The 26064-nt window shown below is 35.2% G+C and overlaps 1 protein-coding gene across 2 annotated transcripts in view; it reads right to left on the minus strand.

Moving 5' to 3' along the window:
* CNBD1 (cyclic nucleotide binding domain containing 1) overlaps positions 1–24948 on the minus strand; it is a 445210-nt gene extending 420262 nt beyond the window's left edge. For both annotated transcript variants that reach the window (XM_087864416.1, XM_087864415.1), the window contains exons 1-2: positions 24861–24948; positions 7872–7944 (exon numbers count right to left, since the gene is read on the minus strand). In XM_087864416.1, the coding sequence (XP_087720542.1) occupies positions 7872–7944; positions 24861–24948 (161 nt within the window). The remainder of the gene's footprint in view (positions 1–7871; positions 7945–24860) is intronic.
* Positions 24949–26064: the final 1116 nt, after the last annotated feature.

A 26064-nucleotide genomic window follows, 5' to 3' on the forward strand; every position in this document is an offset into this window, starting at 1 on the left:
CCGGCACCCGTGAAAGAGCAGACTGAGACCTTGAGCCGGGGGATGCCGCGACCAGACTGAAAACCAGAGTTCTGGAGTGCACTCGAACCACACTGAAACGGAGCTCTGGAGCGCGCGGGGGCAGCTGGCGGGTGGCGGTGTTAGAAACACATAGGACAGAGACGTGTCGGCCCTGGAAGTGTGGGCTGGGATGCCGGGTGTGGCGCGCACATCCCCGGAGGCTTTAGGGTTTAGAAGCACCAACAGAAGCACAGTTAGAGTGGCCAGAGGAGCTCAGTGGAGAGCGGATTGTGATCCCTCTGTTCTGAGACAGAGGCTGGGATTCGGCCACTGCTTCTCTGACTCTTACAAGAGGCACAGCAAACCGCCAGGGAAAGCCGCCAGAGAACCAAAGCCTGGAAATACCAGCTCACACTGTGCCCATTCCCCATCCCCCCTCACAGGGGACAGGGAGACTCTACCCAAACAGATTTGCCTGAGTATCCGTGTGGCAGGACCCTCCCCCAGAAGGCAGGCTGAAATATCAAGAAGCCCACATCCCTAAGGTCCCTATAAAACAAGTGCACACTGCATGGGTCCTGGTCAATAATTTGGGCTCTGGACAACCCCGCAACCTCTCCTCATCAGAATGATGAGAAGGAGAAATCCCCCCCCCCAGCAAAGAAAAGACAATGAGTCCTTGGCCTCTGCCACAGAACTAATGGATATGGATATAACCAAATTATCAGAAATGGAGTTCAGAGTAACAATGGTCAAGATGATGTGAAGACTTGAAAAAATTATTAACGAAAATATTAACGAGAATATAGAATCTCTAAGGGCAGAAATGAGAGCGAATCTGGCAGAAATTAAAAATACTATGAATCCAATACAGTCAAAACTAGATGCTCTGACAGCCAGGGTAAATGAGGCAGAAGAACGAATCGGTGAATTGGAGGATGGGTTAGTAGAAGAGAAAGCTAAAAGAGAAACTTGGCTCAAAAAAATCCAATCTCAAGAATGTAGATTACAGGAGATTACTGACTCAATGAAACGTTCCAATGTCAGAATCATTGGCATCCCCAAGGGGATGGAGAAAAACAGAGGTCTAGAAGAGATATTCGAACAAATTGTAGCTGAAAACTTCCCTAATCTAGCAAAGGAAACAAGCATCCGTGTCCAAGAGGCAGAGAGGACCCTCCCAAGCTCAATCACGACAAACCTACAGCATGTCACGTCATAGTGCATTTCGCAAATATTAGATCCAAGGATACAGTATTGAAAGCGGCCAGGGCAAAGAAATTTCTCACGTACCAAGGCAAAGTTATCAGAATTACGTCAGACCTGTCTACACAGACCTGGAATGAGAGAAAGAGTTGGGGGGGGGGGCATTTTTAAAGCTCTTTCAGAGAAAAACATGCAGCCAAGGATCCTTTATCCAGCAAGGCTGTCATTCAGAATGGATGAAGAGATAAAGGCATTCCAGAATCTCCAGTCACTGACCAATTTCGTAACCACGAAACCAGCCCTACAGGAGATATTAAGGGGGGTTCTATAAAGGTAAAAAGGCCCCAAGAGTGATACAGAACAGAAAGTCACAATCTATACAAACAAAGACTTCACTGGCAACATGGCATCATTAAAATCATATCTCTCAATAATCACCCTCAATGTGAATGGCCTAAATGCTCCCATAAACGCCACAGGGTTGCAGATTGGATAAAAAGACATGACCCATCCATTTGCTGTCTACAAGAGACTCATTCTGAACCTAAAGATACATCCAGACTGAAAGTAAAGGGATGGAATACCATCTTTCATGCCAATGGACCTCAAAAGAAAGCTGGGGTAGCAATTCTCATATCAGACGGATTCAATTTTAAACTAAAGACTATAGTTAGATATACAGAAGGGCACTATATTATTCTTAAAGGATGTATCCAAAAGTGGATATGACGATTATAAATATACATGTCCCCAACAGGGGAGCAGGAAGATACACAAGCCAACTCTTAACCACAATAAAGAGACATATAGATACTAATACATTAATAGTAGGGGACCTCAACACTCCACTATCAGCAATAGATAGATCACCTAAGCAGAAAATCAACAAAGAAACAAAAGCTTTGAATGCCATACTAGATGAGTTGGACCCCATACATATATATAGAACACTACACCCCCGAACAAAAGAATACTCATTCTATTCTAATGCCCACGGAACATTCTCAAGAATAGACCATGCTCTGGGTCACAAAACAGGTCTCAACCAATACCAAAAGACTGAAATTAGTCCCTGCATATTCTCAGACCACATTGCTTTGAAATTGGAACTCATTCACAAGGAAAAATTTGGAAGAAACTCAAACACTTGGAGACTAAGAACTGTCCTGCTCAGGAATGATTCGATAAACCAGGAAATCAAAAATCAATTTAAACAATTTATGGAGACCAATGAGAATGAAAACACAACGGTCCAAAACCTATGGGATACTGCAAAGGCAACCGTAAGGGGAAAAGTCCTTGCAACAGCAATCAGACAACAAAAAGGGATAAAAGGTATCCAAATCAGCAAAGAAGAAGTCCAACTGTCTCTCTTCGCAGATGACATGATACTCTATATGGAAAACCTAAAAGAATCCACCCGCAAACTACTAGAAGTTTTAGAGCAATTCAGTAATATGGAGGGATACAAAATCAATGCTCAGAAATCAGTTGCATTTCTATACACGAACAATGAGACTGAAGAAAGAGAAATTAGGGAATCCATTCCATTTACAATAGCACCAAAAATCGTAACGTTATCTCGGAATTAACTTAACCAGAGATGTAAAGGATCTACATTCTAGAAACTACAAATCACTCTTGAAAGACATTGAAGAAGACACAAAAAGATGGAAAAATATTCCATGCTCATGGATCAGAAGAATTAACATAGTTAAAATGTCTGTGCTACCCAGACCAATCTACACTTTCAATGCCATCCCGGTCAAAATACCAATGACATTTTTCAAAGAGCTGGAACAAACAGCCCTCAAATTAGCGTGGAACCAGAAAAGGCCCCGAATCGCCAAGCAATTGTTGAAAAGGAAAAACAAAGCTGGGGGCATCACGTTGCCGGATTTCAAGCTATACTAAAAAGCTGTGATCACAAGGACAGCATGGTACTGGCACAAAAACAGACACATAGACCAATGGAACAGAATAGAGAACCCAGAAATGGACCCTCAGCTTTTTGGGCAACTCATCTTTGATAAAGCAGGAAAAAATATCCGGTGGAAAAAAGATAGTCTCTTCAATAAATGGTGCTGGGATAATTGGACAGCCGCAAGCAAAAGAATGAAACTTGACCACTCTCTCATACCATACACAAAGATAAACTGCAAATGGATGAAAGAGCTCAATGTGAGACAGGAATCCATCAAAATCCTAGAGGAGAGCATAGGCAGCACTCTCTATGACATCGGCCACAGCAACTTTTTCACTCAGAGGCAGCCCACGGAATGGAAGAAGATATTTGCAAATGATACTACAGATAAAAGACTGCTATCCAAGATCTACAAAGAACTTCTCAAACTCAATACACAAGAAACAAATAAACAAATCATAAAATGGGCAGAAGATATGAATAGACACTTTTGATTGAAGGCACACAAATGGCTAACAGACACATGAAAAAATGTTCAAAATCATTAGCCATCAGGGAAATTCAAATCAAAACCACACTGAGATACCACCTTATGCCAGTTAGAATGGCAAAAATAGACAAGGCAAGAAACAACAAATGTTGGAGAGGATGTGGAGAAAGGGGATCCCTCCTACATTTTTGGTGGGAATGCAAGTTGGTACAGCCACTCTGGAAAACAGTGTGGAGGTCCCTTAAAAAGTTAAAAATTGAGCTACCCTATGATCCAGCCATTGCACTACTGGGTATCTACCCCAAAGATACAGATGTAGTGAAGAGAAGGGCCATATGCACCCCAATGTTCATAGCAGCATTGTCCACAATAGCTAAATTGTGGAAGGAGCCAAGATGCCCTTCAACAGATGACTGATTAAGAAGATGTGGTCCATATATACAATGGAATATTACTCAGCTATCAAAAAGAACGAGTTCTCAACATTTGCTGCAACATGGACGGCACTGGAGGAGATAATGCTAAGTGAAATAAGTCAAGCAGAGAAAGACAATTATCATATGGTTTTTCTCATCTATGGAACATAAGAACTAGGAAGATCGGTAGGAGAAGAAAGGGATAAAGAAAGGGGGAGTAATCAGAAGGGGGAATGAAGCATGAGAGACTATGAACTCTGAGAAACAAACTGAGGGCTTCGGAGGGGAGGGGGTGGGGGAATGGGATAGGCTGGTGATGGGTAGTAAGGAGGGCACGTATTGCATGGTGCACTGGGTGTTATATGCAACTAATGAATCATCGAACTTTACATCAAAAAACAGGGATGTACTGTATGGTGACTAACATAATATAATAAAAAATATTATTATAAAAAAAAAAGAAAAGTCCTATATCCAAGAATTTAAAAATCTAGAGTGACATCATTCCTCTTTGTTATACATTTTTTCTTTTACTTGTGATAAAAAATTCCAGAATAACGTACTAATATACTGCCTTTATTCTCAGAGGAGAAGAAACATCAGACAGACACCAACTGACTGACTACATGCATCTGAGCAGCAACCACCACACAGTGGGACTTGCTTTTTGTACAAAGTTTATATATATATACAGACACACAGGCACAAGGGTATAAAATCCAGTGAGAAGAGTTCTCATATGCCCAGGTGGGGACAAGAGTAACTTCAACAGTTGGGATTGAGTACAAGGTAGAGGCATATAAGAAGCAGTAGAGAGTAGCAGCCTCCCCTCCATCCTCCCACCCTGGGAGAAAGGAAGGACAACTATAAGGAAGATTATATATATATTTAAAATATATATTTAAAATATATGAATATTATATATATTATACATATATAGTGTATCATCAAACCCTTGGTAGGGTTTATACACACACATACATACAATACATAATCAAACCCTTGATAGTTTTCATGTTCAAAAATTTCAATCCTTGAGTCATTTAATTCTCAGCCTTTCTTTTTTTTATTAAAGAAGAATATTTCATTGGTCGTTTTTAACATAAAATAGATAAATAATAAATATGGAGAAATACATTGTTTTAAAATCTCTTTCCAATTCGTTGAAATCAACTGAAAGCTTTGTAATTCTGGAAAAATTCAATGTATATATTTCTGATAAACTGCATAAAGAAATCTTAGTGGGAAAAAGGACCTATATTGCCAACCCATCATTTTGTTGTAATTTATTATCTTATTCTAAAAAGATATTTATTTTCAAATCTGTTTGTACCTGTAATCTCATATTCTTTTTCTAAAACCTAAGTCCAATATACATATATATATATATATATATAGGTACCTGAAAACATGCCCTCTCCCAGGCCCCTGGTGTGTACCAATGCATCAAAAGAAAACATCTAAGAAATTCACAGGATTTGGTGTCTAAGAAAAGGCATAGTAAATTCAAGACTTACTAGAAGGAAGTCAAGCTGGACAACCAGACTAGGCTTGGAGCAGCATATTGTCTGATGAGAGAACACTACTTAGGAGAGATTATCAAACCAGGAAGATGAAGGATGATAAGATTTATGTCGAATGGAGACTTTGGCAGTTCCACATCTAGATGATTCAATCTCTCTTACTATGATCACCCAAGGTGGGTGGGGGAAGAGGTCTAGAAACATGTTTGGTTTTTTTGTTTTTTGTTTTTTATGCCTGGGTGAAAAAGCAAAAGGAAAATGACAGGACAAAAGACATTCGGCTCCAAAAGCCTGAACTAGCTTCTTATGTGTTAGAAAAGAGTCCAGCATATCAGATATATTCAACACTTGAAAACTTGGATGAGCCTTTTTGAACAGCAATAATCATTTTAAAATAACATTTATATAGCTCTCACTATGTGCCAAACCCTCTTTACTCTACATACGCTAGCTCATGTAGTCATCCCAATAACTCTGTAAAATAGGTACTATTATTATCTCCATTTTAAAAATAAGAAAACTGATGTAAAGAGAAATTAAATAACCAAACCAAGGTCACACATTCAATGAGTGCCTGAGCCAGGATTCAAGCAAAGTGGCATGACTTGGGAGTGCATGTTGATTCTTCATTCAGCGCGGAAAGGCACTCAGAGTGAGAAGGAGGCATAAGTGAAAGGGGGAAAAAAATCATTCTAGAGAGAAATCCAAGAAATATAAAAGAAGCATGTCCTCCTCCCCTTCTCTGAAAAAGAAGAAATGACAAGTTCGATGAAGATATAGAAATAATTTGAAATCAGAAACACAAGAAAATAAAAAACACCAGAAACAAGTGTTGATAAGGATGTAGAGAAAAAGGAACCCTCCTACACTGTTAGTAGGAATGCAAACTGGTACAGCCACTATAGAAAACAGTATAGAGGTTCCTCAAAAAGTTAAACATAGAACTACCTGTGATCCAGGATTACATTATTGGGTATTTATTCAAAAAATACAAAAACACTCATTGAAAGGGATACATGCACTCCTACGCTCATTGCAGCATTGTTCACAATAGCCAAACTACGGAAGCAGCCCAAATGTACATCATAGATAAATGGATGAAGGAGATATGGTATGTACACATACACACACACACACACACGAATAATCTTTCCATTTGCAATAACATGGATGGAGCTAAAGAGTATAACATTAAGTGAAATAAGTCAGTCAGAGAAAGACAAATACCATATGATCTCATTCATATGTGGAATTTAAGAAACAAAACAAATAACCAACAGGGAAAAAGAGAGAGAGAGAGAGATGATCCAAAAAACAGAGTCTTAACTATAGAGAATAAACTGATGGTTACCAGAGAAGTGGGTGGGGGCATGAGGGAAATAGGTGATAGGGATTAAGAAGATTCATTTTTAAAGGTTCTTTTCTTTTTATTTTTGCAATATCATTCCATACAAAAGCAAAAGAAACATAACAGTCTTAACAAGAAGTTTACAATTGAATATTTGAACAGAAAATCTGTACACATTATCATTTACAGCAATTTTACATGGTAAATTAACTGGCTGTAAAAAAAAAGGTTCTTTCTAAACCCCTCTGCTGCCTTAACTCTTGGAGTATTACAGGTAGAAGGCCTACCTAGGGCTATTTACAAGTACCAAATTAATTCTTATCATAAAGAATAGAATAGAATAGAATAGAATAGAATAGAATAGAATAGAATAGAATAGAATAGAATATAGAGGGACATTTTCTCAGCAGTGCCATTAAAGATGAGGCAAGGCCCTCTCTTAATAAGGGAAAGTGGAAGAGTGGATGGACTTTGACTGATATGTAAGAAACTAACTAGCCTTATAATTCCAAAAATACAACCTGAGAAACAGTGTTGGCAAGACAATAATTTTTTTTTCAAATTATATCTTCAAGTATCACATACCTTAGGAAATCTGAGCTTTGAGCCCTAATATTTCCTAATTCTTTGGCTCCAGTATCTTTCAACTAGGTATCTCCTATGCATGCCAAAGTACTTCACTCAGGATTTGTGTTTTCAACCTTATGACTGTTTTTTAAGTACTAGAAAGGGCCCAGCTAGGGATGAATTGTTTGTTTCACACTCAATTTTTTCCTTAAAATATAGCATATATTCTGCCCCTTTAATCTGGAGAAATAACCTCCAGGTTTTCAAATGTTTTTTATCTATGTGGTAAATCAAGTACCTATGGAGTCAACAATAGTTTACTATTATACTTTTTCCATAAAACAAACATGTTCATATTCATTTGAATGAAAAAAAAAGAAACACATGAATAACTTACCTGGATTGTAGTCCTCTTATATGGCACAACGCATTCAACTGGCCATAATCAATGTACTTAGACATTTTCAACCCTGAAAAAAAATCAATTAAAAATTTGAGTAACTTTCTGTAATCTTATTAACCAAGATTATAAATAGAGTTTAATTTCAAACATTCATCATAGTAAAAGAATTCAGTGACCATGGAAGTGAAGTATTATCAGTCTTTGATATACAAGCAGAACTGAATAAGGTGATTAAATAATACAAAGAAATAATGTAATGCTTTTCATTGACGTCAAATCTGGTCTGGCTTTGTTTTTTGGAGTTTATATGTGTCATATAATGTCCCTCCTCTGGAAGAAAGCCTTTCAGAATCCCTATCCTATACCTTTAGAATGTGAACTGACAATGCCATGACAATTCAAAGTAGAGTTTACTTGAGGTCCTTGTCTCTCTGTCTCTGTCTCTGTCTCTGTTTCTCTTTCTCTGGAATACTACTAATTTTTACTTGATCCATGCAGGCCCCCATCTTTGGCCAGCCCCTTTTCAGAGCACCTTCCAATATCTGGATTCGGTTTAAAATCCCATCTGAAGTTAATGTATAAGCAAATCACACAATATACCTTAAGAGCAGAAAGATAGTAATCATAGCCAGGAAGCAAACTAATTGCCATTCTCCTTCAGTGCCAGAAAAAACTGACATCCTTCAAAGGAGATGAAAAGGAAGATAGAGTATTGAGTGCGATAAGCATCATTACAATGATGGGCACTCACATCACAAGTCCTCTCCTTTCTCCAGGAGAATGCATGCTGTTAGAAATGTTGCAAAACAGAAAGCAGTAATACCAACGTGCACGTTATTCCTTCCCTTAGTGAAAAGGTAGTGAGAAAATCAGCAGCTTAATGCACTTCCAAACTTTTTAAAATGTATTTATTAACCACATCCCAGTAGAATTTGACGAAGTCCAAACTTAACAATTTTATTTTCAAATTACTGAATTACAAAATTTGACACTTTAAGCCTTTTGTGATCCAAAATTAATCATCAATAACATATACTACTTTTTAAAAATGAAACTGGAATAAAAGAAATTTAAACAGTAAACTGCTTTCTATCCACATAAATCATTACCATTTAATAAACATGAAAGTACTAATTACATGATTTAGGTATTCTCTTACCTATATTACTTGGTTAAGTTTTAAGAATCAGAAAATTACCTAATTGCATTTTAGCAACATAAGGAATAATTATCTTAAAGGAGCAAAATTATAGCTACATTTTATCAAAAATACTTTTAAGTATGTTCATATTTCTAATATAGGATATCATATAAAATCTTAATTATAGATTTTTAGATTGATGGATTAAGAAGAGACTTCTTCGAAGTGTTAGTTTAGTCCAATTTCCCAACCCAGTTTAAAAACAGGATCAGAAATAGCCCTAGTGTCTGGTATGGACAGGAAAGGGAGATGGTTGCCATAGATATTTTTTTAAAAAGTTCAAGGTTTGAGAAATCCTGGCTTAACAGAGGGATTTTAAAAAGTAAATATCTTCATCCTTCAGTTAAAATAGCCTACCAAAAAAAAAAAAAATCACAGGATGGGTATTATAAGATGAAGAATTGCTAGCAAAGAATAGAAAAATTGAGAAATCAACTTGCCTAAGAAGAGCTACACCATTTGAGGGTAAGCCTTTGCCCTAAACTTGGCACAACCAAGTAAACTCAAAACCAGAAAGGCCTATGTAGTAAGTACTCACAGCCTAGAAGGGCACTTTGCAATTCACCAAAAAATTTCTTCACTGATTCTCATTTCCAAGAGGTATTTTTGACAAGCGACTTTACATAAAGGGTGTTGAACAACATAATGGATCTTGTCTTTGAAGCAATTTCATTAAGAAAAAGTCAAAAGATTTCAACATGAAATTGTAACTTTGTAGAGACCAGAAGTTGAGCTTTTCTGGTGATCAAATTTAATACCAGGATAAAGCTTAAGGAGTTTCAGAGGCACTAAGTTTACATTTGTTTTCCAGTCTTGTTTTCCCTCATGAATATGTCTTAGCTTGGCTTTTGACAGAAGCAGAGGGGGCTTAACCCTATGATAAGGGTAAAATCACAGATTTTGACCACAGTTTGTTTGAAAGAAGATTAGAAGCTGATATAAAAGGGTGGTTACAAAGTAAATCCTAAACTAGAGACAAAAAACAAGAAATTAAAAAAACAATGTTCTTTACAGATATAATGCTCACTATATATTATTGAAACAGAGAAAGTAAAATCCAATGTTTTATCTGAGTGATACCTTGGTGATCTTTTGTTTATATGTCTTAATGTCTGTCCAGGGGTAGATATGTATTTTTATATTTGTGCGGTAGAGTCAATTATGTATGCTTTTTGTGGGGGTTATAAAAATTTGTTAAAATGGGTCTTGTGAGTGTTAAAATTAAACTATTTTCCCCCCAATAAACTTTCCCTTAAAAAGGGAAAAAAGCTAAGAATAAGTGAAGCCTTAGAAATATGTAAATGCAAAACCACTATTTACTGAGAAATTAGGCTTATTGGAGTGGCTACTGGGTAACATAAGAGAGATGGATAGCACAGCCAAAGAGAAAATGTGACAGTGACCATGTGAAATTGTCAGGGTATAACCATACCCTGGAAAACAGAAAGCTGGAAAACAGAAAGCTGAGACCTCTTCAAAATTATTTGCAGGATATACTCTAATAACTAATCCAGTGATAAGCAGAACTTTGCTTAATGCAATATTCAGGGCACAAAGAAAGAGTTCAGCAGCAATAGCAAGAGAAACATTATCAATAATTTTTTTATGGTAGGAAAACAGTACTTCTACCAATAAGCAGGTGGTGAATTCTACCATAGGACTGAAATACAGAGCATGGAGAAAATAAATGATCCATCAGACACTATAAGCATGACTAATTCTTTCTATATACTTGGATAAGTGATCCAGTTCAAGGCTTTTAAGTAAGTCTATATTTGTGTAATAATAGGGATTAAACATACCTACATTGATGATTAATAGTGTATTTGCTTCAGGGTATGTGGGTGGCACAGTTGGTTAAGCATCAGGATCATGAGATCGAGGCCCGCACCAAGCTCCATGCTCAGCACAGAGTCTATTTAAGTTTCTCCCTCTCCCCCTGCCCCTTTCCCCATGCACTCTCTCTCTCTTTCTCTCAAATAAAAAATAAATCTTTAAAAAAAATAGTCTATTTGTTTCCCTTCAACTAATTTTGTTTTCTAAAATACCCAAGTCAATTCTCCTTCAAAATAACATTGAATAAACATAAGGGACCTGAAAAATGTCAGCTAAATAAACCATCAAGAGGCAGAGGAATACAGCCTAATCAAGGACTTCTATAACTAAAAGCTGATGTACAACATGGACAATTACACAAGTACACTCATGTTGTTCCTGCCCCTTGTCTGAGTGGGTTATGATGTTAAAATGTACATATATTAACTGAGAAGGGATGAGAAGAGGGGAATATTATGCAACAAATTATCAAAATAACTTCCCTTTATATCTAACAATTTTGGAAAAGTAATCTAAATTCATCTTCATTTCCTCAACTCAAATTCACTTCTCCACTCACTATAATTTATCTTCCACTTTCATTATTCATTAAAATTTGTTTCATTAAGAATATAGGAAATCCTATAGTTTCCAATCCAATAACCACTTCTCAGTCTTCCTTGCACTAAATTCTGAGTAACATCTGGCTCTGGGGAAGCCTACCTACTTCTGTGGTTAGCTTCTGTGGCATATTCTCTCCCTGATTGCTTCTTCCTCATTAGACTGCTCTGCTGGCTCATCTTCATTGTCCATGAATCCATTCTCAATCCCTCTATCTTTTCAGTTTAGAACCTTTTCCTGCATGATCTCACCTACACCTGCATCTCCAATTATCACACATACACTTAGGATCCTTGAATCAATCTCTCCAGCACAAAACTCTAACCTGCACTCCACTAATATTCACATGAAAGTCATCCTTGAAAATCAATGTCAAGATAATAGAAACTTTACTTAAAATCTCTCTCTCTCTCTCTCACACACACACACACACACACGTGCGCACATGCATATACACACGCATACATACGCGCACACACACACACATACTCCTTGCCCCTTGCAGGTTATCATATTTTAATCATTTTACCTCTCTTCTACATAAGATTGAAGATCATGTCAATGTCATTTGGGGCATTAAAGATCTCACAATGGCAAAGAGCCCACTAAATAACAAAGTGTAAAAAGAGGAAACAATTTTGATCTTCATTAAAACTGAGTATTTACCAGACTCTTAACTATAGAGAACAAACTGAGGGTTTCTGGAAAGGAGGTGGGGGGGGGGATGAGGTAGATGGGTGATGGGTATCAAGAAGAGCACTTGGGATGAGCACTAGGTGTTATATGTAAGTGATGAATCACTCAATTCTACAGCTGAAATCAATATTACATTGTAAATTAACTAGCTGGAATTTAAATAAAAACTTGAAAAAGGAAAAAATACTGAGTATTTACATATTTCCAAACTACAAACTGAAATATACCAGCTAATTAGTGTAGCTTCAATAAACTTTAAAAGAGGTACAAAAGTTTATCTTGTTTGAGGAAATAATCAGAGTTCCTTAGGGGAAGGTTATATAGCCCTAAAGAATATAACGAATGAAATCTTACTTGAGATGGAAAGTTCTGGAGACTCAGACAGACTAACGGGAACCCAAAGCCCATGACATATATGGAATGTAGAGCCAAACAAGGATTCCACATATACTCATATATTTTTAAGAATCAGGTTGTTGTAGTGGTAGGATGACAAATGCTAGGTGGCAATCAACACAGAAGCATCTTGTCTCAGTCACTGAAGTGAAATAGAGGCCAAATAAACAGCATAAGGGATACAGTCAAAGATATTGTAATAGTGATGCAACAAGACATACAGTAGCTACACTCGTGGTGAGCATATCATAATGTATGAACTTGTCAAATCACTAAGTTGTACACCCAAAACTAATGTAACATTATGTGTCAACTATACTCAAATTAAAAATAGATGTCAAGTCACTACCAAAAAACCTTTGGAATATGAATTATGACAGTACTAATTAGAGATATATCATTTAGGGAAGACTACAGAACAGAGTTGATGAGAAAGTACTCAAAGTTAACGAGAAAGTATTCAAAGTTAATATACAAGAAAATTCAATGTCTGCTGTACCAGCTTACTCCCTACTGCTATCTTTCTTCAAGCAAGTAACCTATCTTCAAAAAATAACCACCATTCAATAATCTGGGTACCTAGGCAAAACACACCCTAAGGGAAAGTGTCAAAAACAATGAGAAACAATTAAGTTACCAAATAAAAATCAAACAGTACGCACCAGAAGAAATAGTGGAAGTTGGGAGGAAGCCCTCACAATCACATACACACACACACACACACACACACACACACACACACTCCCATCCTTGCTGAAAGAAAAACAAAAGCTACATGGCATTAAATATAAAGAAGACAATAGGAAAAAATTACAAATAAACAGGCTATATTCAGGAAAGAAGAGAAAGATAAAATTATGACAAAATTTATGTTAGAAATAGCAAAAATGACAATATTTAATAAATCAGAACATAAAGGCTAACACATTCAAATAGAGAAAAGAAAAAGAGAAAATGATAAATGAAGATAGAAAACAGATACTACATGTGAAAACTTTTCCTGAATAAGAAAACAGAAATAATGGTACAGGGAAAAAAAATGTTCAAACATATAAGAACACTTTTCTCATGTAAAGACTTGAATATGAAGAATCAAATACCATGACTCAGAAAGGGAAAGAGAAAGCAGAATACATGATTTACAAAGAGACCAGATATTCTGGACTGGGTGAATAATTAAATGTTACCATGTTCTGAAGATAAACAATTATTTTAGCTCCCAGACAAAATTTAGTGTGGCCTTAGTCTTCTGTAAGTCTTGGCAAAGTCTTGGCAAACAAACAGACAATGGGGTGGGGGGCATATATCATGAGTTTTATTCTCCAATAACTATAAAGGTAGTAAATAAATATAAGACCTTAGAGAATACACAGTACCATAAGATCTCTTTGAAAAATACAATGTGATAAACATACAACTGAAGCTTAAAGCGTATGGACACTATACTAATAAAGGTTAAGTAAATTCTGTAAGCCTTAACACAAATAATAAATTCTTCACAGATTCTAATAAAAAGGTATAAATAGTAATGAGTAACAACTTGGAAGTTTCAGCAGAGAAGTAAATCATAAAATATATTTGTACAGATACCCTCATATAGTAAATAATTAAGATTTACAGTTTAAAGAATATTTAAAAATAATGGGACCTTAATAATAATATTTGAAGGTATGAATGCAACTAGTCAAAGTTAGACATTAATTTTCTTACTAAGCAAACCATGATGTGAAGAGGGAAATTCTTCTCATTTTATACTAGGCTCTGAATATTCATTGTCTAAAGTTGATAAATCAAGAAGTACAAGTTTAGGTATGGAATCTATTAAATATTTTTGTGTTCCAAATTATATGGCATTAAAATTCATAAAGCAAAAATTTTAGGAATAAATGGAGACAGAATAACCTCCACAGTAACTTTCTTTCCTTCTTACCTACAAATCAAGTAACTACTGAATCACTGAGGATATAAATATAAACTACATAATTAATGATATATTAAACATATTATCAAATTTATTCTTAAATCGAAGAGCATATCAAAACTGAAACTATAAAATATCAAGAAAGTAAAAAGAGTGAATGTTTTCATGAACCTATGGAATATAATTAAAATCTTTCTCTGGAGACAATGCACTCCCCAAAATATTTATATTACAAGAAAAGAGAAAAAATAAAATCAAAAGAGTTAAGCATTTTGACTCAAAAAGTTAGGAAAAGAAAATTAAAGCAAGAGAAATGCAAGGGAGAAAATAGAAAAGCAGAAATAAATGGGTTTATAAAGCAGAAAAAACTGTAGAAAACTAAATTCAAGAGAGCTGGCTCTAGGGCTCAGATGGGGAAAGCACAAGATGAGCCTGAAAAATTTTACTGTGCCAGAAAGCAAGGAAATGGTTAGACCAACAGGAAGGCACTTCCAGTGGACAGACTGAACAATCTGAGCATCAAAATATATGATGATAATAACGCATTAAAACCCTAGGAGCACCTGGGTGGCTCAAAAGGTTTAGCATCTGCTTTCAGCATAGGTCATGATCCTGGGCACCATGTCAGTCTCCCTGCTCAATGGGGAGTCTGCTTCTCCCTCTGCCTCTCCCCTGCTTGTGCTCTTTCTCTCTCTCTCAAATAAATAAATAAAATCTTTTAAAAAAAAAAGTACACTTGCAAAAATTGGAAGTAGGAAGGTTGAATATTATAAAAATACAAGTTCTTGAGTAGGAATATTCAATAACATAAAGACATCAATTCTCCAAAAATGAATATTTAAGTTTAAAACATTTCCAACTAAAATACCCACGTTCACTTGTTGAAAAAGCCCAAATATTTCTAAAGGTCATACAAAAAAATAAACTTAGAAGAAAGGCCTGAAAAAGTCTTTTAAAAAAGAGTAATCAGTAAAGGTTAATCTTACTAGATAATGAAATACATCATAATGCTTCAAAAATTACAACAATTCAACACAAATGCATAAACAGACAAGAGATAAGCGGAAAAAGTAAAAAACAGCTTCCCGAAATAGATCCAGAATACATATGAAAATTTAACATACACTAAAAACTGGCATTTCAAATTAGTAGGAAAAAGACAGATTACTCAACAAGTAGTATTAGAACAGTTGATTGGTCATTTGGAATAATATTAAGTTGCAGCCATACATCACTATTCTAAAGTAAATTTATTCAAAAATAAATTCCAGATGCACCAGGTATTTAACAAGCTTAATATTAAAAATAAAACTATATAACTAATAAAGCATGGAAGAATTATTTTTAAATCTTGGTATGAAGAATGGCATTCTAAGCAAGAATCAATAACAGAGGACAAAAACTACACAATCTAAAATGTTTGTAGGACACAAAAATCATAAACATGCAAAAAATGCAAACTGAGAAAAATACCTGTAAAGTACATGTCAAAGGGCTAATTTCTTTTATACACAAAGATTTCTTTCAAATAAAAGGAAAAATAAACCTCAGTGAATGGGCAAGGGACATACAAATAGGCTGTTCACATAAATACACATGACCACAAATATATGAGAAGATTCTAAACCTCACTTTTAAAGAAATGCAAACTTATAGAGCAATTAAAACTATTTCCAACTAATTTATTGGCAAAATGTTTGTTTTATAATGCATGATATTAGTATAAATGTTGTGAAATAGAAACTTGCATATATTGATGGTGGGAGTAGAAATTAGTGCAACCCCTTTGGAAGACAATTTGTTAATAGTTATCAAAATTTAAAATGCACACATCCTTTGGCCTTGCAGTTCTTTAATACACTTGCTTAGCAAAAAAAGAACATAGTACAAGATGTTTATTTGATTTTAACAGCAAAACTAACTAGAAACAAATTCCCACTGAATTAGTAAGGATTCAGCTATCAGGAGACTGAAACCACACCAGTAATTTCAATGGAAAAAAAAAAAGATACAAAGAACTGTTGGTCAGATATTAGAGAACTGGAGAGACAAAAAGGGAGCAGCAAATATGCAGAAAGCATCTACCACCACTCTTTTTGCTGATGAAGCAAAGGGAAGAGGTTGAATTACTAAAACTTAGAAGCGGGGAGCAATGGTCCTAAGAAGCTGAGATTTGGACCTCTGAGGAGAGAGCACCAGCAGCTGGAGCTGAATTGTTGAGGGGGTGCAATAAAGCTATTTCTGGGAACACTGGGAAAACTGCAAATAGAATTAACTGCTGTTGCTGGAACGAACAGCCACTGCTTGGGTGAAAAAGACATTGCTAGAGAGACACTCACAAGGAGAAGCAAATCAGAAATAGAAAACAAAAGGATAAACACTTTCCTTAACTTTGCTCCTGTCTTCCAATCTCCCTCTAATACCTGTTATTGACAGATTCTTAACAAGAAGCCAGCTGGCTTTCTGGGAAAAACTAGTTTGCAGAGCCCTAGCCCCAGCATCACAAAGCAGAATATATAGAAGGGTGGGTTTAAAGGTGAGACGCAATAGGTTAAATAGCACATCCATTAGTAGTGTTTTGGTATATTCAAATAATGAAATATAGTCACTAAAATGAATAAGGTACATATCTACATATTGACATGAAAAGGCCTTCATAAAATGTAACATTAAGTGCAAAATAAAGGTATGATATAAGATAATAAAAATGCCCTACTATGCGTATTAAAAATTAAATATATTTTAATATTAAAAATATATACACATGTGTGCCTATGTATTTACATACTTGAATACGCATGGAAAATTTCAAAAAATAATATTTTTTCATGATAGTTACTTCTGAGTGTAAGATTAGTATGGGTTGGGAGGAAGACTCACTCATCATTTCAATATTCTCTTGTGCCTAATGCATACATTAGTACATAATAACTTTTAAAAGAGACCTACTCACCAAAATTTCCATAAATTGTGTAAGACTTGTTCCTGCTTCTGCTATTTACTTATCACCTGCATGCTAGGCATTGGAGATACAAAGACATGTGAAGGATAAACATTTATCTCTAGATATATATCTAATAAGAACCATAACCCTAAGGCACATGTCTATGAAATATCTAATGTGAGGTTAAAAGGTGGTAAGAATAATAGAAGAGGTATAGAAAAAGTACCAAGGGAGTTTAGAGATATGGAAGACATTATTTCATACTGAAGAGGCCAAGATTGTCTTTGTAGAGATTAAAGTCATTGACCAGAATTTTAAAGAACTGGAGTGATATAAAAAAAAAAAAAATAGAGCAGGATAGATGAGAACTCCAAGAGGAAACACCAGCTAAAGCACAAGAGTATGATGAAGAGTATGATGGTGTAACTCACAGAGTAACTTTCCCCTAGTGTGAGAACTCTCCAGCTCTGATCTCTAGAGAACAGATAAAGGTAGAGCTATCAACCAGATTGCCAGGTAACATCGGCTATGCTAACAATGACCCCTGATTGGTTAGTTGCATCTAGACCAAGAAAACTATAGATGATCTACAAATACCTAATGAACAGTCACTGACATGGACTTCCCTGACTACAGTGACTCTTTTTTGTTATTAATTTTTTTATTGATGTACAGTTGACACAGTTTGGAGATTCCTCAAAAAAGTCACAAATAGAAATAACATAGATCCAGTAATTCCACTATGGGTATTTATTCAAAGAAAACAAAAACATGAATTATTTGAAAAGATACATGAACCTCTATGTTTATTGCAGCATTATTTGCAATGGCCAAGATATGGAAACTACAGTGACTCTTATAACTGAGAAGTACCTTGCAGGAAACTTAGAAACAGTACCTATAGAATTTTTATAATAAGAGATACTGGCTCCTTCAGGGTATGAGGCTTTTAATTCAGGATAATTCAGCACCTGCCCTATGTGATTTTCATTACCTTGAACCTGAACTACCATGCTGGGGGCCAAAGAGGGTTGTCGTGCTGCTGCCTCAACAGCTGGGAGAACAGCTCCCACAGAAGGGGAACACCTGATGCCGTCCTTCTGCAAGATTTCGATTCTGTCTTATGTCCTTTGGAGCAGATGTAAAAACTGTGGTCATCTGAATGTTGCTTTGAACCTAGAAAGGCCTCCGGTTGCCTTGAGCAGCATTGCAGATGGGCTTAAAGAACATCCATCAAAGCGTTTTAGCTGTAGTGGAGAGTTCTAGGAACTATAAAGTCTTGAACATCAGAGAGAGATTTTAGCCAAAGCTTGAAATTTAAAATGCCAGACTGAAGAAAATGGACTGTAATCTAAGTTTTGGAAAAGAGTAAAACCCTGACAGCTTTTAAGTGGGCAGTTAACATGATCAAATTCCCTTTTAAATCATCATATTTAAAAAAGGGAATCTGGTCCATAATATATGTTGGAAGGAAGTCCAGGGATCAGTTCAGTCAAAGGTAGCAGAGATCTAATCTAGGTGGTTGAAGGGAACAGAGGACTAATCCAGAAAGTATTTCTGAGATAGACTGCCTAGAACAGAGCAGTAACCTGAGACATGAGCTGTGACCTAGTGTGACCAGTAGTGGAGAGATCAGATTTTCATTGTATTGCAGTTTACTGCAGGGTTTCTTGCCTGAATCCCCAGAAATGATTTGAGCTCAAGTTTAAGTTGCAATTACTTAATTTCTAAAGGTCACTTGAGATTTTCTGACAAAAAGTACAAGTACGTTGAGATAGTTACGAGTGGTAAGAAAAAAAAAGTAAATGCTTGGTTTTTCAATAAAACATTAATCTTTTCTCCTTTAGGATTAAAAAAAAGTGACTTTTGCACTGAAAAATAAAGTTGAGAAAATAATTTTCTGATACTTCTTTTCCTAAATAATCAAGTGGCATTTTCCAAAGGGACTGTTATTGATTAAATAAACACAGAGACATATACAAAGATTCAACCACGTTTTCCATCTTTTATTCCTTCTTGGAACATCCATTCTCATCTTTTAGCTCTGTTTTTCAACCTTGTTTTCTTGTGTACATTACACAGTCTGCTTCTCTGTCTTCTCCACTAACAGGCCACCCTTTTTCTTACTTGCACTCCTAGGATTTGAATGGTTTAAAACTTTAAAATGGAGCAACAGTTACTTTTCCAGATAAATATATATCTTGATACTCCTTTCATCTTTAGCTACTAAAAAACTGAAAGTCTCTCAAATTACAGGAAATGTCCTTGAAGTGTTAGGAATGATGACACAGTTTTTTCAGGTTTTCTGTAAATGTACATCATAAAATAAAATTTTAAAAAAAGCAAGGAAAACATTCACTTAGAGGAGTACTATCTTGTTTCTAAATTCCTTGAAGTTATCTCTGGTCTTCTCTTGAATGCCATTTTTTTTCCTTCTACATCTTCCCATATTGGAAAAAGCAAGATATACTTAAAATTTCTTGCAAACCTGAAACTCTTTTTGTTACTGGAATAAAAACAAACAAACAAACAAACAAAAAAACCCTTTTGTTAAAGTACAGGAATTCTTTCTCCCAGATAAACAAGTAGTTAAAATGTAAAGCACATTTGTCAGCTTGTCCTTTGCAGAAGGATAAGCCTAATAAGCATGAAGAAAACAGAAGCATAGCATATTAGCCCAAACAAAAGTAGCTAACTAGACCATACTCCTAATGATAAGTGTGTAAGGGTTTTCCTCCAGTCAAGTGCTAAAGGACAGCTACCTGCCCTCTATTTAAAAAAAAAAAAGAAATTAAGATATTTTTCCTCCCTTTGTCTCTTCAGAATATCAACTTCTAATAATAACAGGCCATGTGTGTACCTAGACCCAGATGCTATTTCACCCGGGTTGTAAAACTACTGTAGATTTTGCTAACTGTAAGGTTTTAAAACAATTCTCATTCAGAATAAGTGGCATGGCTTTTCGCTTTTGAGAACAATCATCTCCTTCTGGGTTAGTAAGCTCTTAAGAATCCTGAGACACAAGTCAAAAAGACTATAGAAGGAGAAGACTGGAGAGTTTTAAAGAAAAAATGTATAAGGGATTCAAGCTTAACTACTTGCAGTGCCTGTAAATCTGGATTTCAGAGTTAATGAGACAGTACCGGAAGGATGTTTAAAGATGCATGATATGTTCTCTCCTTAAATTAAGTGTCTAAATGGTCGAAATGGCACAATGCAACAAATGCATATATATCATTTAACTGGTAAACTGTGGAGGGGATTTCAGGTTGGTGGGTAGGAGGAAACTATACAGCTACTGGCCGTTGTTTTTAAGAGAAAATTCGTATAAATGATACTATGAAAATTCTCTACCACTTGACAACTGTGTGAACCTTGGTATGAAACCCAAGCCTCACTATCCTTAACTGTAAAATGGACCATGTATTAGTTTTATATCACTGGTGAAACAAATTACTACAAATATATCAGTTTAAAACACAAATTTATGAACTTAGAGCTCTGAAAAAGTCTGAAACAGATCTCACTATGCTAAAATCAAGTTGTCAGCAGGGCTCCATTCCTTCTGGAAGCTCCAGGGGAGTCTATTTCTTTGCCTTGTCCAGCTTGTAGAGGCTGCCCCAATTCTCTGGTTCATGTCCCCCCCTTCCATCTCAAAGCCAGCAATGGCCAGTTGAGCCTTTCTCACCCTGAATCTCAGTGATTCTAAGTCACATGCCTCCCTCTTCCACTTATAAAGGACCCTTTGATTACAGTGGGCCCATTGCAAAATCCAGAATCTTTTCCCTTTTCAAGGTCATCTCATTAGCAGTCTTAATTCCATTTACAACCTTAATCGCTCTGGCTATGTAGCATAGTTTACTCACAGGTTCCAGGTATTAGGATATGCTCATCATTGGAAGACATTATTTTGCTTACTATAGACCTCATAAGTATCTTGCGACAATTAAATGAAATAACATAACATGCAAAATGCTTACAAACTGCCTATTTGAGGCCTACACAAGCCCTCAAATATTCACATATAAAATTTATAGATAAGGTAGACATGACTCACTAAAGGTAACCTAACTAACCTCACCCAAAGTAAGCAAGGATATATATAATGGCTGGATTTTTTTTTCCCAGTTTAATGAGAAATAATTGACATATATCACTGTATAAGTTTAAGGTGTACAGCATAATTGTTTGATTTACATATACTGTGAAATGATTATAATAGGCATGGTTAACATCCATCATCTCATAATATATAAAAAGAAAATTTAAAAAAATTATCCTTGTGATAAGAACTCTTAAGATCTACTCTCTTAATAACTTCTCTATATATCATACAGCAGTGTTAACTACAGCCATCATGTTATACATTACATCCCTAGTGCTTATTTATCTTACAACTGGAAGTCTGTTACCTTTTGATCACCTTCCCTCAGTTTCTCCTCCCCTCACCCCACCCCCCCACCTCTGGTAACCACAAATCTGATCTCTTTTTCTATGAGCTTTTTTTTAAGATTCTACATGTAAATGAGATCATACAATATTTGTCTTGGTCTGATTTATTTGATTTAGGATAATGGCTTCAGGGTCCATCTATATTGTTGCAAATGGATTTCCTTATTTTTTAATGGCTGAATAATATTCAATTGTGCATATGTACCACAACTTCTTTATCCACTCATGCATTAATGAACACTTAGATTGTTTCCACGTATTGCCTATAATGTTTCTATGAACATAAGGGTGCAACTTTTTGAGTTAATGTTTTCATTACCTTTGGAAATTCCTAAAAGTGAAATTGCTGGATGATATGGTAATTCTATACTCCATACTGCTTTCCATAGTAGCTATACCAATTCACAATCCCACCAACAGTGCACAGGGTTCCCTTTTCTCTACATTCATACCAGCATTTGTTATCTCTTGTCTTTTTAATAATGACCATTCTAAAAAGTGATAATGTAGTTTTAATTTGCATTTCCCTAACAACTAGTGATTATGAGCCTCTTTCCACGTATCTGTTGGCCTTTTATAGATTTTCCTTAAAGAAATGTCTATTTAGGTCCTTTGCCCATTTTTTAATTGAATTTTTTTTTGCTATTGAGTTGTATGAGTTCTTCATATATTTTAAATATTAATCCCTTATCAGATATATAGTTTGCAAATATCTTTTACCAAGTGTATGTTGTCTTTTCACTTTGTTGGTGATTTCTTCTGCAGTGTAGAATATTTTTAGTTTGATACAGTCTCACTTTTTTAATTTTTATCTTATTGCTTATGTTTTAGGTGTCATATCTAAAAAAGCATTACCAAGACCTTTCTTTTATCAATATCTTATGATTGTCAGAGTTGTGATCTTTCACCACCTTGGTTAAATTTATTCCTAAGTATTTTATTGTTTTTGATGCTATTTAAATGAGATTGATTTCTTTCTTTTTCAGAAAATTCATTGTTAGTGTATAGAAACACTGATTTTTATATGTTAATTTTGTATCCTGCAACTTTACTGAATTCCTTGATTAGTTCTAACAGTTTTTTGGTTGAGTCTTTAGGGTTTTCTATATATAAAATCATGTCATCTGCAAATGGAGACAATTTTAGCTGGATTTTTTTTTAAGGTCCTTAACTGAACCTTCCTATTTATGCCCATTGCATTTTGAATCATTCCCATTTATATCTTCTTTATAATTCAGATTTAGTCATATTATCGATTGAAAGCATCCTCACATGTGCTTTCATGAGATCATTGTTTCAGCAGAGACAGAGTTTGCTAAGGGAAATTGTCAATTGCTAGAGTTAGCACAAAGACACAGATACTAAGCAAGCAGGACACGTCTCCAAAGAGAAGTCACAGACATAGAACATCAAGTAGGAACCTCTAAAGGGAAAACCGGGAGCTCCACTGCTTTCCATTATGCTCTTTTCTGTTCTGAGATCTAAATTGCTGCTGATTTTTCATCTTTTTATCACTTCACACAAGTTAAGTGTCCTTGGGAGACACTACAGAGGGTAGCACATATCTCCTCCCATTGATTCTAAATTAATTTGATCTTTTAACTCCCAGCTACTGTGCTTCGTAGGCTGCTAAAGAAATTGTCTTAGGGTGACTTTTTTTTCTTTTGCACAAATAAGACCTGTCCAGTAGAAGCTGCGGGTTTTGGCAAAATTACATTTAATATTTATTTCAATTCACATAGAAAAATAAAACTTTGACTACATTCAAGAATTTTTTCGCAATAATGATAAAAACATATAGGAATTAGTCTGTGGGTTTTGGCAAATAAGCTGTGGGTTTTGGCAAAATTACATTTAATATTTATTTCAATTCACGTAGAAAAATAAAACTTTGACTACATTCAATAATTTTTCGCAATAATAATAAAAACATATAGGAATTAGTCTGATTTGACATAAGGACTTTGTCTGACACTGTTCAAGACATAAGTATACCCCTTCAAAAAGGTGTCAACTGCTGCACCCTTTCCCCTGGAGACTATGATCATTAATTTTTAAAAAATGATTTGAAAGAGCTAACGATCACAAGAAGATAAAAGAACAGACAGGTTAGCTTTTTCAAATAATACAACAAATTACCCAATAAATATTTAAAAAACAGAGTAAATGCTTTATTGAAGTTGAAAAAAATCAAGATTATTATCTTTGTTATCCAGAAGATTTTTTTTAAATCTCAACAATCATGAAACTATTCCATATTATTAGTATATTAGTGATCAAATAATAGATCAATGAATTTGATAGTTATGACAAGAAGCCTTGAGAAAATGTTCCAGGTTCAGACTGACTATATAAAATAAGAAAGTACTTTCAAACGCATAAACTTCAAAATATTTAACTCTATAATTTCTATGATACTATAAATCAAAGACTACAAAATAAAAATAAAATGGAGTAAGAATAAATTTCAGGGGAAGAGTAACAGGCATTGTCTCTCTTTTTTTTTTTTTCCTTGAAAATTTTAATGAGAATTCTCCTAGTGAAAATTAAGTATTAATTAGCCCACAAAGGGCAGGGCAGTAAGACTGACTGGGTAGGCACTCGAAGACCTACCAGAAACAAGGGGTTTGATCACTGGTGAGCCATGTGCTCTTTCTAAGCCTTTGTTTCCTTTTCTCTTTAAAAGTATTTCTTATTTGAAGTTCTGAAAGTTCATAAAGATCCTCACTTTACAAATTAAAATATTTGACATCTAGAGAATTGAAATGACTTCAGGGGGACAAAGCAGGATTTGCATATCTATGTTTTTCCCATCTCACTTCTCTAGCAAAATGATTCCTCCTCATCTCTCTACCAACTCACAAGTGCCCTGTTTCTCATATCTGGGGTAAATACCACTGAAAACAATGACAAACCCTTGACATATTCCTCACTCACTTGGTAAACTGCGAAGTGGAGGAGGAGGTACATTGTTTACAGCTATCATATGAGACAAAATAGCTGCTGGAAGAGAAGACAAAGGCATCTTGACGGCTCAAAGGCAGCTGATCAAAGGCTACTTGAGAGACAAAGAATCCTTCTTTGCCTTGAGGCATCATAAAGCAGAACCCTCAAGGTACTCTTTGATAGGCTGATAGCTGCGTACTACGGAATCTTCATGTTCACAGTTCTTATACAGTGCACAGCATTTCCAAGAGTTAAATATAGACCGGGAAAAGCTATATCTTAGTCCTAATCCAGTGGAATTTATTAAGGGGGTTTTGTGACCTATAGGGAATAGTAAGAATGAAGAAGGAAATTTCACAAGGCAGATACAACAGAATCAACAGCACAGAAGTCCAGATTAAATGAAAGAAAAATTCATTTCATTAGTCATCCTAAATCCAGAGCCCTTTTTCTGCCTAGTAAATGTTTACATAAGGTATTAGAGACCTATTTGTAGCAGCACCAATAGGATGTTTATACTGTTCTCCATGGCTACATAAATAGGGTAAAACACCTTTTCTAATTATACATCAATAAACTCATCCCTGCTTATATGTAACCATATTCTACTGCAGTATGGTATATGTTTTGGTATCTTCTGCTGCTTCACAATACTTAAGGCTCATTATAATGACTAGGGTTTAGAGTTCTAATTAATGTATCTTTGGATTCTATGTTATCTCCCAGGCCTTTAAAAATATTTTCCTGGTGTCATAACTATAATAAATAATACACGAAAGAACTGCAACTGACTACTAGAATGGTAACAGTTTATTGACTAACTTCATCTAGAAAACATTAATAACCAGAATTGAAAGCTTTAGTTGTATTACAAAAGCAATACATTTATCCTGCAACAGTTCCTATTAAATCTGCACAAAATAAATAAATAAATAAATAAATAAATAAATAAATAGCATCTGCATAATAAACTTACTTCATCATAACTTTTCAATCGAATATATTTTCCTGTTCCCAGTTTTATAAACTCTGGATTCACTGGAGATTCAAATCTGTTGAGTCTTATCATTGCTTTTCATTTTGTATTTCTTTTATAGTAGTCACCTATCTTCAACTGTATATCTCCTATCACAGAATGCTACCTTGACATCCCTACTGTACCCCCTTGGTAATCCCTACAGCCTTCATTTGACAG

This window comes from Ursus americanus, chromosome 9 (genome assembly GCF_024610735.1).
Source record: "Ursus americanus isolate L20-20 chromosome 9, mUrsAme1.1.p, whole genome shotgun sequence".
NCBI lineage: Eukaryota > Metazoa > Chordata > Mammalia > Carnivora > Ursidae > Ursus > Ursus americanus.